The 14,447-nt window shown below is 41.0% G+C and overlaps 1 protein-coding gene across 14 annotated transcripts in view; it reads right to left on the reverse strand.

Annotated features, from left to right (window-relative positions):
- Nucleotides 1-14,431, reverse strand: part of PPIP5K2 (diphosphoinositol pentakisphosphate kinase 2) — a 75,590-nt gene extending 61,159 nt beyond the window's left edge. For 11 of the 14 annotated variants that reach the window (XR_004000851.1, XM_030565881.1, XM_030565880.1 and 8 more), the window contains exons 1-3: nucleotides 14,355-14,424; nucleotides 1,852-2,077; nucleotides 1,242-1,634 (exon numbers count right to left, since the gene is read on the reverse strand). Coding sequence is in view for 13 of the 14 variants with exons in the window: in XM_030565881.1 (XP_030421741.1) it covers nucleotides 1,242-1,385 (144 nt within the window). In the remaining variant the exon portion in view is untranslated. The other 3 variants (XM_030565875.1, XM_030565874.1, XM_030565876.1) reach the window with 3 other exon arrangements.
- Between the last annotated feature and the right edge of the window lie 16 nt (nucleotides 14,432-14,447).

Here is a 14,447-nt window from a genome sequence, read left to right on the forward strand (position 1 = left end):
ATCTGCGTAGTTATGTGTATACTACACTGATGAAGGCCAAAGAAGAGTCCTGTAGCAGCAAGAGAAAGTAGCTACAAATATGCTAGTAGATATACTTATTCTAAGACCATAAAGCTACGGTCTGCAGGCTGGAACTGGCCCCTCAGGGTTTTGGAATTGCCCCCTATGGTGCCGTGGGCCCTGCGCCACTCTCAGAAACAGCCGGCACCACGTCCCTCCGGCCCCCGGGCAGGGGGACAGAAGACTCCGTGCATCACCCTTGCCTCCAGGCACTGCCCACCACAGCTCCCATTGCCCAGGAATGGGGAACCGCGATCAATGGGAGCTTCGGGGGAGGTACCTGGAGGCACGGCAAGGGCAGCACACATGGAGTCCTCCGACCCTCCCTCCCCCAGGGGCCACAGCGCTTCCTGGAGCGGCACGGGGCTGGGGACAGGGCAGGCATGCAGGGAGCCTGCCCTGGCCCCGGTGCGCACCACTGCCATCCCAGAGGCACTTTAGGTAAGCGATGCCGGGTTGGAGCCTGAACCCCTCCTGCTTCCCACCTCCCAGCTCTAAGCCCCCTGCCTGCACCTTGCACCACTCCTGCACCCCAACTCCCTGCTCTGAGCCCCCTTGTACACCCTGCATGCCTCCTGCACCCCAACCCGTCCTGTGCCCCCTCCGCAGTCTGCACCCCTGCCCTGAGCCCACTCCTGCACTCCCCTTCCCTGAGCCCCCTCATATACCCCACACCCCTCCTCTTCCCCAATCCCTTGTCCTGAGCCCCTTCCTGCACACTGCACCCCCTCTCACACCCTGCACTCTCTCCTGCACCCCAACGCCCTGCCCCGGCCCTGCATACAATTTCCCCACCCAGATGTTGCCCTCGACCCAAAAAGCGTTCCCACCCCCCCATAAAGTCATGTTATTTTTACTGATGCCTTTATTTCTACATGTTGCACAAAGGACTCAGTCCTGCAAGATTCTGAGTTGCCTGGCTCCAATCAACCAAAGCACTAAAGCATATGCTTAACTCTGAATTTAGTAGACTACTCATGATTTAAGTTAAGCGTGTACTCAAAATATTTTGCTGGGGTGAGTCTAATGCGCTCAGAAACTAACAGAATTAAACTCCTAATGCATATTATGATCACAGTACCCGTAAATTCTGAGAATAATATTTCTCAGCCTTTAGTATTTTAAAATAAGTTATGCCATAAACTATATCTTTAAAAAAGATACTTTCCTACAGTACTTACAGAATCATACTCTTCATCCTCCTCTTCTGCATGGTCATAGAAATGATCAAAGTCAGCAGATCTGGATGAATCCAATAATTCATCTCCATCTTCACCACCAACAAAGAATCTAGGAGGGTCACTCTCTGTTGCGCTAACCGACATCTTTACAAGCACTAAAACTGATTTATGTTGAAACTGCAGCCACTCCAATATCTGAGATACTGTGCATATTCTCAGTAGCCAGGGAACATTCAAATCCTTTGCAGTTTGTCACTTCTTGCAGTCACTTGTTACTGTGACAAAGTCAGCTGCCAAATGAACTTTAACTGCTATCATCAGTTCATTGAGTTGTTGCTCCAAAAGAAACAAAATCCCACAGGTTAATTTTCTCTGAGAGGGCAATCTTTTATCCTAAAGAAAAGAAAGAACAATTCCTGAAAAAAATTACATTTCATCGAACCATTTTTTTATATCACAATTTTCAAATTTATTACCATCTGGTACAAAAAATACATACCTGGTCAAGAAAAAGTGCCAAAATAATTAAAAATCCCAAGACAAACTAAAAGTAGCCTTAAATAAATGTGTATATTTTAAGAGGAAAAGGTTCTTTCTGAGACTGACTTACAGTTTAATCACCACTGGACATCAATCATGAAACAAAGGAAATAATAGTCAAAAGCAAATTTATTTCCATCAGGAAGGGTGGTAGAAAAAGATGAAGTGCAGAAAATATTTCTTCCCTCTGCCTTTGTTAGAGAAGTGAATAAAATCCTCTTTAAAAGTTCAGAAGTTTAACTTCCATTCTTGACTTCAGCTACTTTACTACACAGTCTTCTGATTACATTATGCATCTAACAAAGATAAAAAGAAAGGTGTTTGACAATAATATTAGCCAAAAATTAAAGAAGGGAATCACCATGATTAGAGATTTTAAAGCCAGTTAAGTTCTGCAGATAGACCTACCTTCAAAAAAATTCTGCAGTAGCAGAGAAACAACTATATTTCTACTTGACAGCATGATTTTTTTGCAGGCCATTAAAAAAAAAAAAGATTGCAAAATGAATGCTACTTCTACACTAAAGAGATAATACAAAGTTAAACATTTACAACAACTTTCATTTCAGTATTAAAATGGTTTATAAATATAAAGACTCAATGATTTTATGAAGAAGGCATATGTTATGCCCATTTAAGCAGAAATCTGAAGCACAGCAAAGTAACTTGGCCAAAATAGTTGTCTATAGAACTAAAGAGCTCTGATGATCAATCCGTTGTTGTAATCTGTAGCTCTTGGGATCCACACAGACAAAACAAAGAATCACAATTATTGTAAGGTAAGCAACTGTTCTTTCTCTGAGTCTTGTGTGGATCCCTCTTATGGAGACTACCTAGCAGTTCCAAATTAATAAGAGGCGAGTACTAGAGGATCCTAACTACAGTTAACTAAGAATCGCTCACATCACCAAATCCAGGGTAAAATTTTTGATAAAGATGTGGGCTGAGTGCCAAAAGGCTGCTCTGCATATCTCAGATACACAAATATTCTAGGCATGTTAGGGGTAGTCTCAACTGTAGTTGAATGGGCCTGAGTTCCTGATGGAAAGGCCGTATCTGCCAATTGGTAAAAGACTGTAATGCACTGAACTGAACAATCTCTGGGATGAGTTGGCCTGATCTTGCACACCCTTCCCCAGTGCCAAAAACAGGGTGATTTCTTGAATGGGTTTCTCCTGTCTAAGTAATAAAGAAACAAACTCTGAAAACATATAAAGTACTTCCTCACAGGTTTCAGGGTGCTTTGGAGAAGAAAACAGGAGATTGATGGTTTAAATGGGGAAGAGAAAAAAAAAAACCACAAAAAGCAAACACCCAGACACCATCTCATCCCAGGGAATCTCACTAATACTCCTGGCTGAGGTGATGGCCACCAGGAAGACTTAAGAGTGAGATGGTGAAGAGAGCACTTGGATAAGAGTTCTAAGGGGAGGTGGCGATAGTCTATACAGCACTACTGCTGATAGGACAAAACTTCCTAAACTGTCCCTGTTATCTTAGCGGTCTTCTCCTGGGAGCAGGTGTATAGATATCCAGGGATTCCAGTGTAAGCCAAAGGCCTAATGGGAAGAAATTGTCTCAAGTAAAATTGTACTCCATTTTGATTATTTTGCCTTATACTCCATTTTGCTAGCTTTGAATTAGTAAGAAGAAATTATTCTGAGTTCATTCTTTGCTGATTGTGTTAACATTTGCTCTCAGAAGGATAGAAGTTTTATGGCTGTAATTGCCTTATTTGCTGTTGTGTGTGAGTGAAGCATGTATGGTGATTAACCGAGAAAGGATAACTGGGCCGGATGATCAAGAAGGGAGTGGAGGAGTCAAGAGGCACCAACTTTATTGTCAATCACCCGGATCACAGATTGACCACCCTAAAGCAAAGGCATACACCTCAAAGACGAGATAAGGAGTTGAGCCAAAGACAGACGTAAGAAACAGCTGTGGATCTTCCCGGTAACAACTCAAAATAATGCTAAACCAGGGATCGGCAACCTTTGGCACGTGGCCACCAGGGTAAACACCCTGGTGAGCCGGGCCAGTTTAACAGTGGGGGCTGCGGGAAGCAGTGCAGGCTGAGGGATGTGCTGGCCACGTTTGACAGAGCCCAGCTCCCCCTCCCTCCTGGCCACTGGACCTGACCGAGCAACACTTAGGACTGGTAACTATAAGATCCAGCTGCAGAACCTTTTGGGGTGTGTGTGTGTGTAAGCATATGCTGATTTCAATGCTTAAATTGTACTCTCATAAACGTGACCGACTGCCTTATCCCCTTTAAAAAGATTAAATATAAATATTTTATACATATATATATATACACACACACACACATATATGGAGATATACCTATCTCATAGAACTGGAAGGGACCCTGAAAGGTCATTGACTCCAGCCCCTTACCTTCACTAGCAGGACCAAGTACTGATTTTTGCTCCAGATCCCTAAGTAGCCCCCACCAGGATTGAACTCACAACCCTGGGTTTAGCAGGCCAATGCTCAAAACACTGAGCTATCCCTCCCCGTTCCGTGTGCTTCTTATAAGCGTAACATCAGAGCAGCTCTAAAGTCATTTACAATATGCAAGAACTCATCCATGCAGGAGCTCAACAGATCTGAACTTTCAAACTGGAGATCATCTTTAGTCATTTGGGCTCCTGAGAATCCTTGAGTGTAATAAGGATGCCCTTCTCATAGTGATAGCTATGGCCAAGTTCTGGCTACTAATCGTTCCTCTTAAACAATGGCTATGAGGTCAGCCCTAGCTTCCTAGGGGGAGCTCAATGAACAGTGATAATCTGTCCCATGCTAAATAGTCATATTTAGCAAATAGGGTTTGACAGTTGGCTGTCTGTAGTTGAAGGGATGCCTGAGTGTAGGTCCTTCTACCTAAGAGGTCTCTAAGGAGCTTTGTCCTCAGAAGTGTGGTTTAGGTGGTCCTGTCCGCTTGGATTTCTCCTGTGCTGCAGATACCAGTAGGGAACTAGGAGTCGGATGCAAGTAGAACTACTCAAATATCTTTTGCATGACTTGAAATCTTTTCTTCTGCTCATTTCACTCTGGAAGTAGAGAGGCTGAAGTCTGCCACAGGTCTTTTGCAGGCTTCTATTACTCCATTTATTTGCATTGCCAATCTGTCTAGCAGACTGGAATGGAGAATGTCAATTTACTTTCCCTATCCTTCCCAGTAACTCCTGAAAGAACTCGACATCATCAGGAGGTGATACTGGAGCAGCTGTCACCTCCTCATCCAGAGAGGAACAAGATATATCTTTAGAGTAAGAGGTATCTCCTGTGGATCTTCAAGAATCTTCAACTCCTCCCTTCTGTTCCTCAATACAGTATGCTTTCAAGGTGCACCAAGTTAGACTGTATGTACCCCTTATACCTTGACTGACAAATAGGCATTCTGTTTTACAGTTTAATCTGTAAATAGCTATATTCGTGAAAAATTGTGGTTTTTCAGAAGATACCCAGCAATGGTAAAATTCCTTTAAAAGGAATGTCAACAGAATGCACATCATGTTCATACTTTCTGCTTTAGTTACAAGCCTTAGCACTTCCTGTTTATGCTCTCCATAGTCATTTCTTGACCATGCATAGCAGTAGCATACCAAACTATTTAACTTTTTTGCACCTAAACACGTACCAGAAATAACACAGCAAATTAATAAATCAAAAACAGGTATAAAATACATATATGTAAACTTAATCCTACCCAAACGAAGGATATGTGTTCCAATGATATTAGACCTTCAAACATTCAGCAATAAAACAGCCAAATCAGACATCTGTGAGGTTACTTCAGTGACACGTCATAGGAGTTTTGGAATACAATGCCACTTCCCTCTTCTCCAAATGTACTCTAAAATAGGAATTATAATCCAAAGAGCATTCTTTGCCAATGTAAAACCTAATCTTCCCTGATTCAAATCTACTTCCCTTTAGCAGTTTTCCCTGTTCCCAGAAACCTCCACAGGAATTCAACTTGGGATTTACCATACTCATCTACATAAAACTTAGTATTTCAGCAACTGCCAGTAACAAAGCAACTGCACCAATAGTAGCAAAAGTGCATGTGCTAGTGTGGAAAGGGTTCTGGGTTTTACTGCTTTTATGAAATCCTGATTAAACCTAACACATAAGGTCCTACATGAAAAGATAAGTACAACTGCATCCGTACCATTACTGTTGGCTGCTGAAATAGGGGTACTAATTTTCCTAGGGTGGACACACAGGAAAGTAACATAACATTATCTCTACTGCATTCTAGGGGGTTTTAACCATCATTTTTTAAAAAAATTAAAATTACAGTATATATGTCCTTTTGTTCTGTCTCATGGAGGGCTGTATCATATTCCTAGTAACTACCAACAATGCTTAGCCAAGTATGTTACCTACATAAATGCTTCCTAAATAAAAAATTATACCATTATTGTCAGAATTGGAATTAAAACTTCTGACTTTTACAAAACTCATATACCCTTAATAATTAGGGGAATTTTACTTAGTTTGCTTTTAAAGGCACTACCCATCATCTGGTTTCCGTTCTTATCATAAGAAAGATGGTCAGACTTCTAAGAGTTTCCTTCAGTTCTCCCCCATTCAAATTCTGTGAAAAAAAGAGACACAACTCGCGTGGTCAGGAACTAAAGCAGTGTGTGCAACTGTATGTAGCAATTAAGGGAACTAGCCAACTTCTGAAGACTGTGAAATTCATCCGTTGCTATTTTCAGGTCATTCCAGCCTAAAATATCCATGGGCGTGAGAAAAACAACAGACTAGTATTGAAGGCAGGTATGTCATTTAGATACCCACAGTAAGTTGTCAAAAACTGCATTCAAGATGCATACTATTCATGGGGACAACTATGCCATTATCAAGAATCAAGTGTTTGAAATACTTGACACTTACTGTCAAATATGTTCTGTGGTCTAAAAAACCCAGCTTCACATAAAGCACGTGTACAGAGTACATCAGATTCATAATGCAGTAACTTACTGATAGCACAATTAAAACATGGATACACACTGACCAAACCCAGCAATTGCTAATTCAAGAGCCATTTGTCAGCATTTAAAGGCAGTCAGTATTATACAACTAAAAGTGTTTTACCTTTGGAACACTATTTACTTCTCTATTCAGAAAGAGACTGACAATTATCGTTTGCTTAAGCTCATTTGTTTCCAAAAGCTTCTTAAAGGCCTGAAAATAAAGTGTTTCTCCTTACCACTTCACTTTCCTTGTCTGCCACATGAAATGATTTCTTTCCCACTGTTATGAATGGACTTTTATTTGACTAAAAATTCTAGTTTTGCAACATAGTTGATGATGTAACAGAAGACTAAAGATAAGGTTGTTAGGTTGCTCCTGATGTGGAGCCAAATGAGGGAGCCAAGCAGCAAAATATGTAGAGCTTGGCTAAAGTCATGACTTCGTTCTCAGGAGGACTATACTCCACAGGGGAGCTTCAACTAGAACGACTCAGGATAAGGCTCTCAGGTTTAAAGGACTATTTTAAGTGCCAGAATTGTAGATGTGGAACCTCTTACTACAGGGGATCAAACCAAAGTCAGACTATAACTATGTTCAGATTGAAATGCAAGAATTACATCTTTAATAAGGCCTAACCCCAGTAAAGCATCTTCTCAAGTCCAACACTATCCGGAAACTTTGCAAGGGGAGGAAGGAAGGCAAGCCAGATGGAAAGAGATACAAAACAGAGTGAACAAAAATGGTTATGAAAATATTACCATCCAGGGCACATTCAGTGCTTTATTTGTTGTACAGTGCCATATATCTTACATGGTAATAAGACACATTAGAAACACGGAAGATGGTGTATCTTCCCCACTCGTTTACCACAATTTTAAGAATAGATCTGAGGTTTTAAGATCTCTGATCCATTTAAAATAATTAAATACTTACTGTGCCACTTTGACATTAATCTTCCCATAACAACATTACAAAAATGTTTAACACACATCTGCCAGACATTAATTACACGGACATGATCTTTTAAAAGAACTGAAAAATGTCTATCCTGCTATTAACCCCCCCACCCTCCAAGCCATACAGACTTATTTTAGGAATATCTGACATGCAGTTTTGATGGGAGGAAAAAGGAATTTAAAATATAGAATTAGTTAACTTAGTAAAATTTATTACAGCATACAAAGAAGAATTAAATGAGTTCAATCCAGTTGATGAGGTCCAATAGCTATTATAAAAAAGTGATAGAAAATTTACACAAAAATCTACAAATAGCCAAGAAATTATGGGTGAAGAACCACCAAATCAAGAATCTTCAACTTTCATTGGTAGATACCTACTTTTCAGATGCAAATTACAATGTTCATTCCCATCTTCCATAGATAGTAAAGTAGCAGCTCTTTGCTTAATGCTACAGAAATAATCACAACCAATAAAACACTGTGTGAGCACAACAGGTTTAAAGTTGACAAACTTCTCTAAAATGTTTCTTTTTGCATCACACACATTAGTTGAGGAATTAAATTAATATACAACTGAAGTCAACACGTTGGCTAAAAAGAGCTCACTATCAAAAGCTTATGTGCCACAACCGAACTAACTAAATATCTAATTAAGCCTGTGCTGTTTCTTATAAACCTGATGTCAAAGATGACTTCATGTTGCATCAAACTGTGTAACAATCCACACTGAGCTGTTGATTATTTCACAACATTCACAGACATGCCATTAACAGAGGGAAACTGTATATTAGGAAAAACTCTATTCAGAAGTTAACCCTTTCATTCCCTAAAGCCATTTTTTCCCCAGTCATTTGGAAACAAGGGTCTACACTGGACACTGATTGTGGATATCCTGATTTTTTCCAAACCCACTCTGTTCACTATTTTTTTTAAGCATCATACAAAAAGTAAGTAAAGGCTATGAAAGAGCAGGGATAGGGGGAAATCACAGACACACCATACTGAAATAGACAAGCCTTGACAGTTTAATTCTAAATTCCTGTTGGGCTCTGGGGAAATATTCTGAATAAAAAGTGAAGTCAGCTGCCCCTTCCATACTTGTATCTGACTGAAGCAGAGAGGACACAAACTGGAGAGACGAAAAGAGGGAGAATTCAAGCCAAAAATTTTTCTACAACAATTTTATAAGGAATAGGAATGTGAAAAAGCAAAATGTGGGAATTAAAATCTTTCAGCTACTAAACTAGATATATCCAACTTAAAATAAATATAAAATATGCTTGTATTAGTGCTGTATTTCACCAGCAGATTGGTGCTTGTAATGTAATCTCTCAGCTCCCTCACAATGAATGCTACATTCTAATTTCTCAGTCAGAAAGGAGAGGTACAGATTGATATTCACGACCAGCACTATAGACAGAAAAGCTACAAATGAGCAACAACTCATCTGGACAATGTATAGAATCTAAATATATTCCAATAAAAAGGTTAAATCAAATTTTGCTGTTTAACTTACATTCCCATCTCAGGTGTTAATTTTACACAAAACCTGTAGCTCCACTTGAGTACCAGCAGGCTGTTTCTGGACTGGAGTATCATACTGCTTTCTTAAATCTTGTCAGCAAAATTGTACAAACAATTTAAACATATAATATGGCTTTCTTCTATGAAACTTCCTTGTGACAGTGCACCCCATATTCTTCACAGTGACATTATGATATAATTATGATGAATTTTATACAAGACGAGTCATGTGAAGTGTCATTGGAAAAGTTATGATTTGCTGAATATGCTTATCCTATGTGTATGTATATATCATTTTTGAATTTAAAATTAGGAATATTGAATATGTATCTGTATTTCAATCATGCTTACTCAGGGTGACCCCCACAATTAGCCTTTCTGGTACAACAGTGAAGAAGCCAAACAGTGCTGATGGCCCATCAGCAAAGACAATGGACCATGGAAGAGCTTAATCTTCCTGTGAATGTTCTGGGCAGCTTGTAAGCAATGGCTGTTATAACACTGCAAAGGCATGTGACCAGATGACATGTCTCTGGACTCCATCTTGGGATGTCAGTATTTTTCCACAAAGCGGTCTGGGAACCAAGTTTTCTAATTAATAAACCTGTTTTTGCTTTATCTAAACCAGTGAGCTGGAGTGAAGTGCATGGGGCAAAGGATGTTGCATTTCCTCTCCACACTGATGGGGAGGCGAACTGGATAATAAATTCATACTGGTTGGGGTTTGGACCAGGACAGACAGGTACCGCTCTGGGGTCCTAGGCTGGGAAGCTGGTGGTTATTTTGGCTGTAGCCTCTCTATTGCTGGTCCACATGCAGTGGCTGGCCAGAGAGCCTGCATGTAACTGCAGCTGGGTGTGTCGTTACCTATGTGTATGCTAGTGGTAGTGTAAGACCACAGGACCATGTCTGCAGCTAGACACAGCAGCACAGTGAGAGAGGGAGCCCAGGCTGGTGGGTCAGGGGGCTCAGTGGTTCTCCAGTTCCAGGTGGCACCCAGAGGGAAACCTGTCACATTCATAACACAAATATTTGTCTTTCCAGGGCGTGACAGGCATAACTGAACTGTATGGAAACAAGAGTCACCAATATACCAGATCTGCCAACCCCTACTAGTTTGTAGAGCTGCTTTCCCTCTTTAAGTACAGTGCAATATTCATCAGATCCCCTCTTAAGATAGGAGGAAACATTAAGCCAGACAGATGTTTCTGTTATCCCACAATCTCTTTCACACATTCACTCACCCATGACACACCTTGGTGAAGTAGATTTAAGAAAAATACATATACGTTTTTAAAGCATCAAAACATTGTAAAAAGACATCCTTATATTTGAAGACAAGAAACTGTGGAAATAAATTTTACTCTCCCCCAATATTCCCATTCCCTAATTTAACACAAAGACCAGACCATTCTATGCCTCATATTTCAGCAATCATCATCAACATGGAAAAAATTTATATCATCCAGCTCCATCTTCCTGCTAATATATTTTAGGGCTGTCGATTAATTGCAATTAACTCATGTGATTAACTCAAAAAAATTAATCTTAATTGCAGTTTTAATCGCACTGTTAAACAATAAAATACCAATTGAAATTTATTAACTATTTTTGGATGTTTTTTTACATTTTCAAATATATTGATTTCAATTACAACACAGAATACAAAGTGTATAGTGCTCGTTTTGATTATTTTTATTACAAATATTTGCACTGTGAAAAAGATAAACAAAATAAATAGTATTTTTCAATTCACCTCTTAAAAGTACCATAATGCAATCTCTTTATTGTAAAAGTGCAACTTACAAATGTAGATTTTTTTAACTGCACTCAAAAACAAAACAATGTAAAACTGTACAGCCTACAAGTCCACTCAGTCCTACTTCTTGTTCAGCCAACTACTAAGACAAACACATTTGTTTACATTTACGAGAAATACTGATGACTGCTTCTTATTTATAATGTCACCTGAAACTGAGAACAGGCATTCGCATAGCACTTTGTAGTTGGCACTGCAAGGTATTTATGTGCCTGATATGCTAAACATTTGTATGCCCCTTCATTCTTTGGCTACCATCCCAGAGGACATGCTTCCATGCTGATCACACTCGTTAAAAAAATTATGCGTTAATTACATTTTCACTGAATTCGAGGGAGAATAGTATGTCTCTTGCTCTGTTTTACCAGCATTCTGCCATGTATTTCATATTATAGTAGTCTCGGGTGATGACTCAGCATATTATTCATTTTAAGAACACTTTCACTGCCAATTTGACAAAACGCAGAAAGGTACCAATGTGAGATTTCTGAAGATAGCTACATTACTCGACTAAAGGTTTAAGAATCTGAAGTGCCTTCCAAAATCTGAAAGGGACAAGGTGTGGTGCATGCTTTCAGAAGTCTTTAAAAGAGCAACATTGCAAAGTGGAAACTACAGAAACTGAAGCATCAAAAAAGGAAAATCAACCTTCTGCTGGTGGCATCTGACTCAGATGATGAAAGTGAACATGCGTCAGTCTGCACCGCTTTGGCTCATTATTGACCAGAACTCGTCACCAGCATGGACTCATGTCCTCTGGAATGGTGGATGAAGATGAAGGGACATATGAATCTTTAGTGCATCTGGCATGTAAATAACTTGCAACGCTGGCTATAACAGTGCCATGTGAATGTCTGTTCTAACTCTCATGTGACATTGTAAACAAGAAGAGGGCAGCATTATCTCATGCAAATATAAACAAACTTGTTTGTCTAAGTGACTGGCTGAACAAGAAGTAGAACTGAGTGGACTTGTAGGCTCTAAAGCTTTAGATTGTTTTGTTTTTGAATGCAGGTTTTTTTGTACACAATTCTACATTTGTAAGTTCAACTTTCATGATAAAGAGTTTGCATTATAGTACTTGTATGAGGTGAACTGAAAAATACTATTTCTCTTGGTTTTTTTTACAGTGCAAATATTTGTAATAAAAATAGTGAGCACTGTACACTTTGTATTTGTGTTTTAACTGAAATCAATACATTTGAAAATGTAGAAAACATCCAAAAATATTTAAATAAATAGTATTCTATTATTAACAGTGTGATTGTGTGATTAATTTTTTTAACCATGCAATTGAGATTGTTTTTAATTGTTTGACAGCTCTAATATATTTTCTATTGTTTTGTCCAGCCTAGTTTACAGGGCTTTCATTACTTCCCTTAGTGAACAATTTCACAGTTTGAGAAAGGTCAAAGTTTTTCCTAACATTTATCCTAGATTTCCCCTTAATTTTGTTCCCACACAGAAATATACCCCATCTTGTATTACTATAATTCTTCTCCATCTTTTGTTTTTACAAAACCTTAATACTCAGTGACTCCCAAGCTATTATCCAAGTGATGCTTAGCTCATTTATTCCTTCCTCAAATCAATCTCTATAACCCCAATATCTTTAACTGATTTTTCTCTAAATCTGTTCCTCATTGTGAGCATCTTAGTAATATAGCGCCCTAAAGTCAAAGTACTAGGAAGTATGATTCCACCCAAGACTATCATTTCCTCCTTGCTCCATGTTTCTCTGTACACATCCAAAAGGTGCATTGGCCTGTTTGTTGTCGTATCACATTGCAAACTGGTGTCAGTACAGCTCCATATACATTCATGTATACAATACTGTTCTGCTGGTTGTTGCAAAACCAGGACAGAGATCCTTAAGCACCTCTCCAATGCAGCAAAGATGGAAGTTCCATGGATATTTCTCTCTGAGGTCTGGTCTACACCTAAAACTTAAGTTAACCAAGCTACATCACTCAGAGCTGGGAAAACAGTCTCACAGGGCAAAAATTTAGGACAACTTAACCCTTATCAGAGAGGTGGATTATCTACATCAATGGAAAAATCCTTTCTGGCAACATAGGAGTGTCTACACTACAGTGGTACAACTGCAGTGCCAGGGCTGTGACTCTGTAGCACAGATATACCTGGAGTCAGCTGACCACAAAGCAGGTGAGAGCTGGGTATCAAACCTAACGATTATGCCCACCACGTTTAAAGGAAATAGGTTTAATTTGCTAGATGATGGACAGCATCCATGTGTTTGGGAAATGCTGAAAAGTTCTGAAAAGCAAATGGAAATCCAGTTTCTTTGAAAAAACACATTAGGATTGCATCCAACTTATCTGACTGAATAGTTGGAGAAAGTCAGCTGGTGGCCCAAGACTCTTTATTAGTCTAATTTTATTTCTTATAAGTTTAACTAAGATTTTGTAAGAACATTCATGCAGTAGCCTTTAAAGTTGTTTTTTCCTATGGAAAAAAGAGGGTTTCAGTTTGTAAATCTGTGCAGCACCCTAGTTATCATTCCACTGCCCTCAGGCTGACTCTACAATTAAAGAATAAGGAGTGTGACATTTTGTGACTGCTCATGTTTATGGAACAAAGACCAGCGTCACCCGCCTCAAACACGCGGTTACAGTTCCGGAGAGTTTGGTGACAGGAAAGTTAGTTTTGTCCTCCAGAAGTAACCTCTAGTTCCCTGGTTAAGATTAGCATTTAGTCCCTAGGAAGCAGCCCTAGCACCGTTCACGCTACACATGCGAAGGGTGGCCGCACGTGGGGAAGGAGGGCGAGCAGCCCAGTGGCTCTGGGAGCCCCCTGTGTCCCCACCGCCCTGGAGAGGAAAGGCACTGCAGATCCTGGGGATGGGGCCATCTAGTGCGGGGCCCCGGTCTCTGCCGCAGGCCTGCGGGGATCGCTGCTCTTGCGCTCCCCGGCTGCGCTGTAGCACCTACAAGCGGGAAGCGCGTAGGATGGCGCGGCCACACGCGGCTGTAAACGCTCCCCGAGCCTGGGGCGGCGCCGGGACTCAACAACCCCGCCCTGAGCCCAAGGACTGACACCCCGACGCCGCGGAGATGGGCAGGGACGCGGGGATGGCTCCGCCAAGTCCTGGCGCCGGGACCGGCCCGGCCGCCCAGCGTGGGGCAGCCCCTTCCCTGGCGGGCTCCAGCTCCGCGCGGCCCCGGGAGTGCGGAGCTGCAGCGACCTTCGCGCCACTGGGCTACACCCTGCTGGAGAAAGGGGGACCCGCCCCAGTATCGCGGGACGCCTCTCCTCACCTACCCATGCCAGCTCGGGTGCCAGGGGCAGCGCGCCCCCCGAGCCCATTGAGGAACGAACAGCAGCCGCCCCGCCCTCGGGCTGGCTGGGCCCGCC

This window comes from Gopherus evgoodei, chromosome 6, assembly GCF_007399415.2.
Source record: "Gopherus evgoodei ecotype Sinaloan lineage chromosome 6, rGopEvg1_v1.p, whole genome shotgun sequence".
In the NCBI taxonomy this organism is placed as follows: domain Eukaryota; kingdom Metazoa; phylum Chordata; order Testudines; family Testudinidae; genus Gopherus; species Gopherus evgoodei.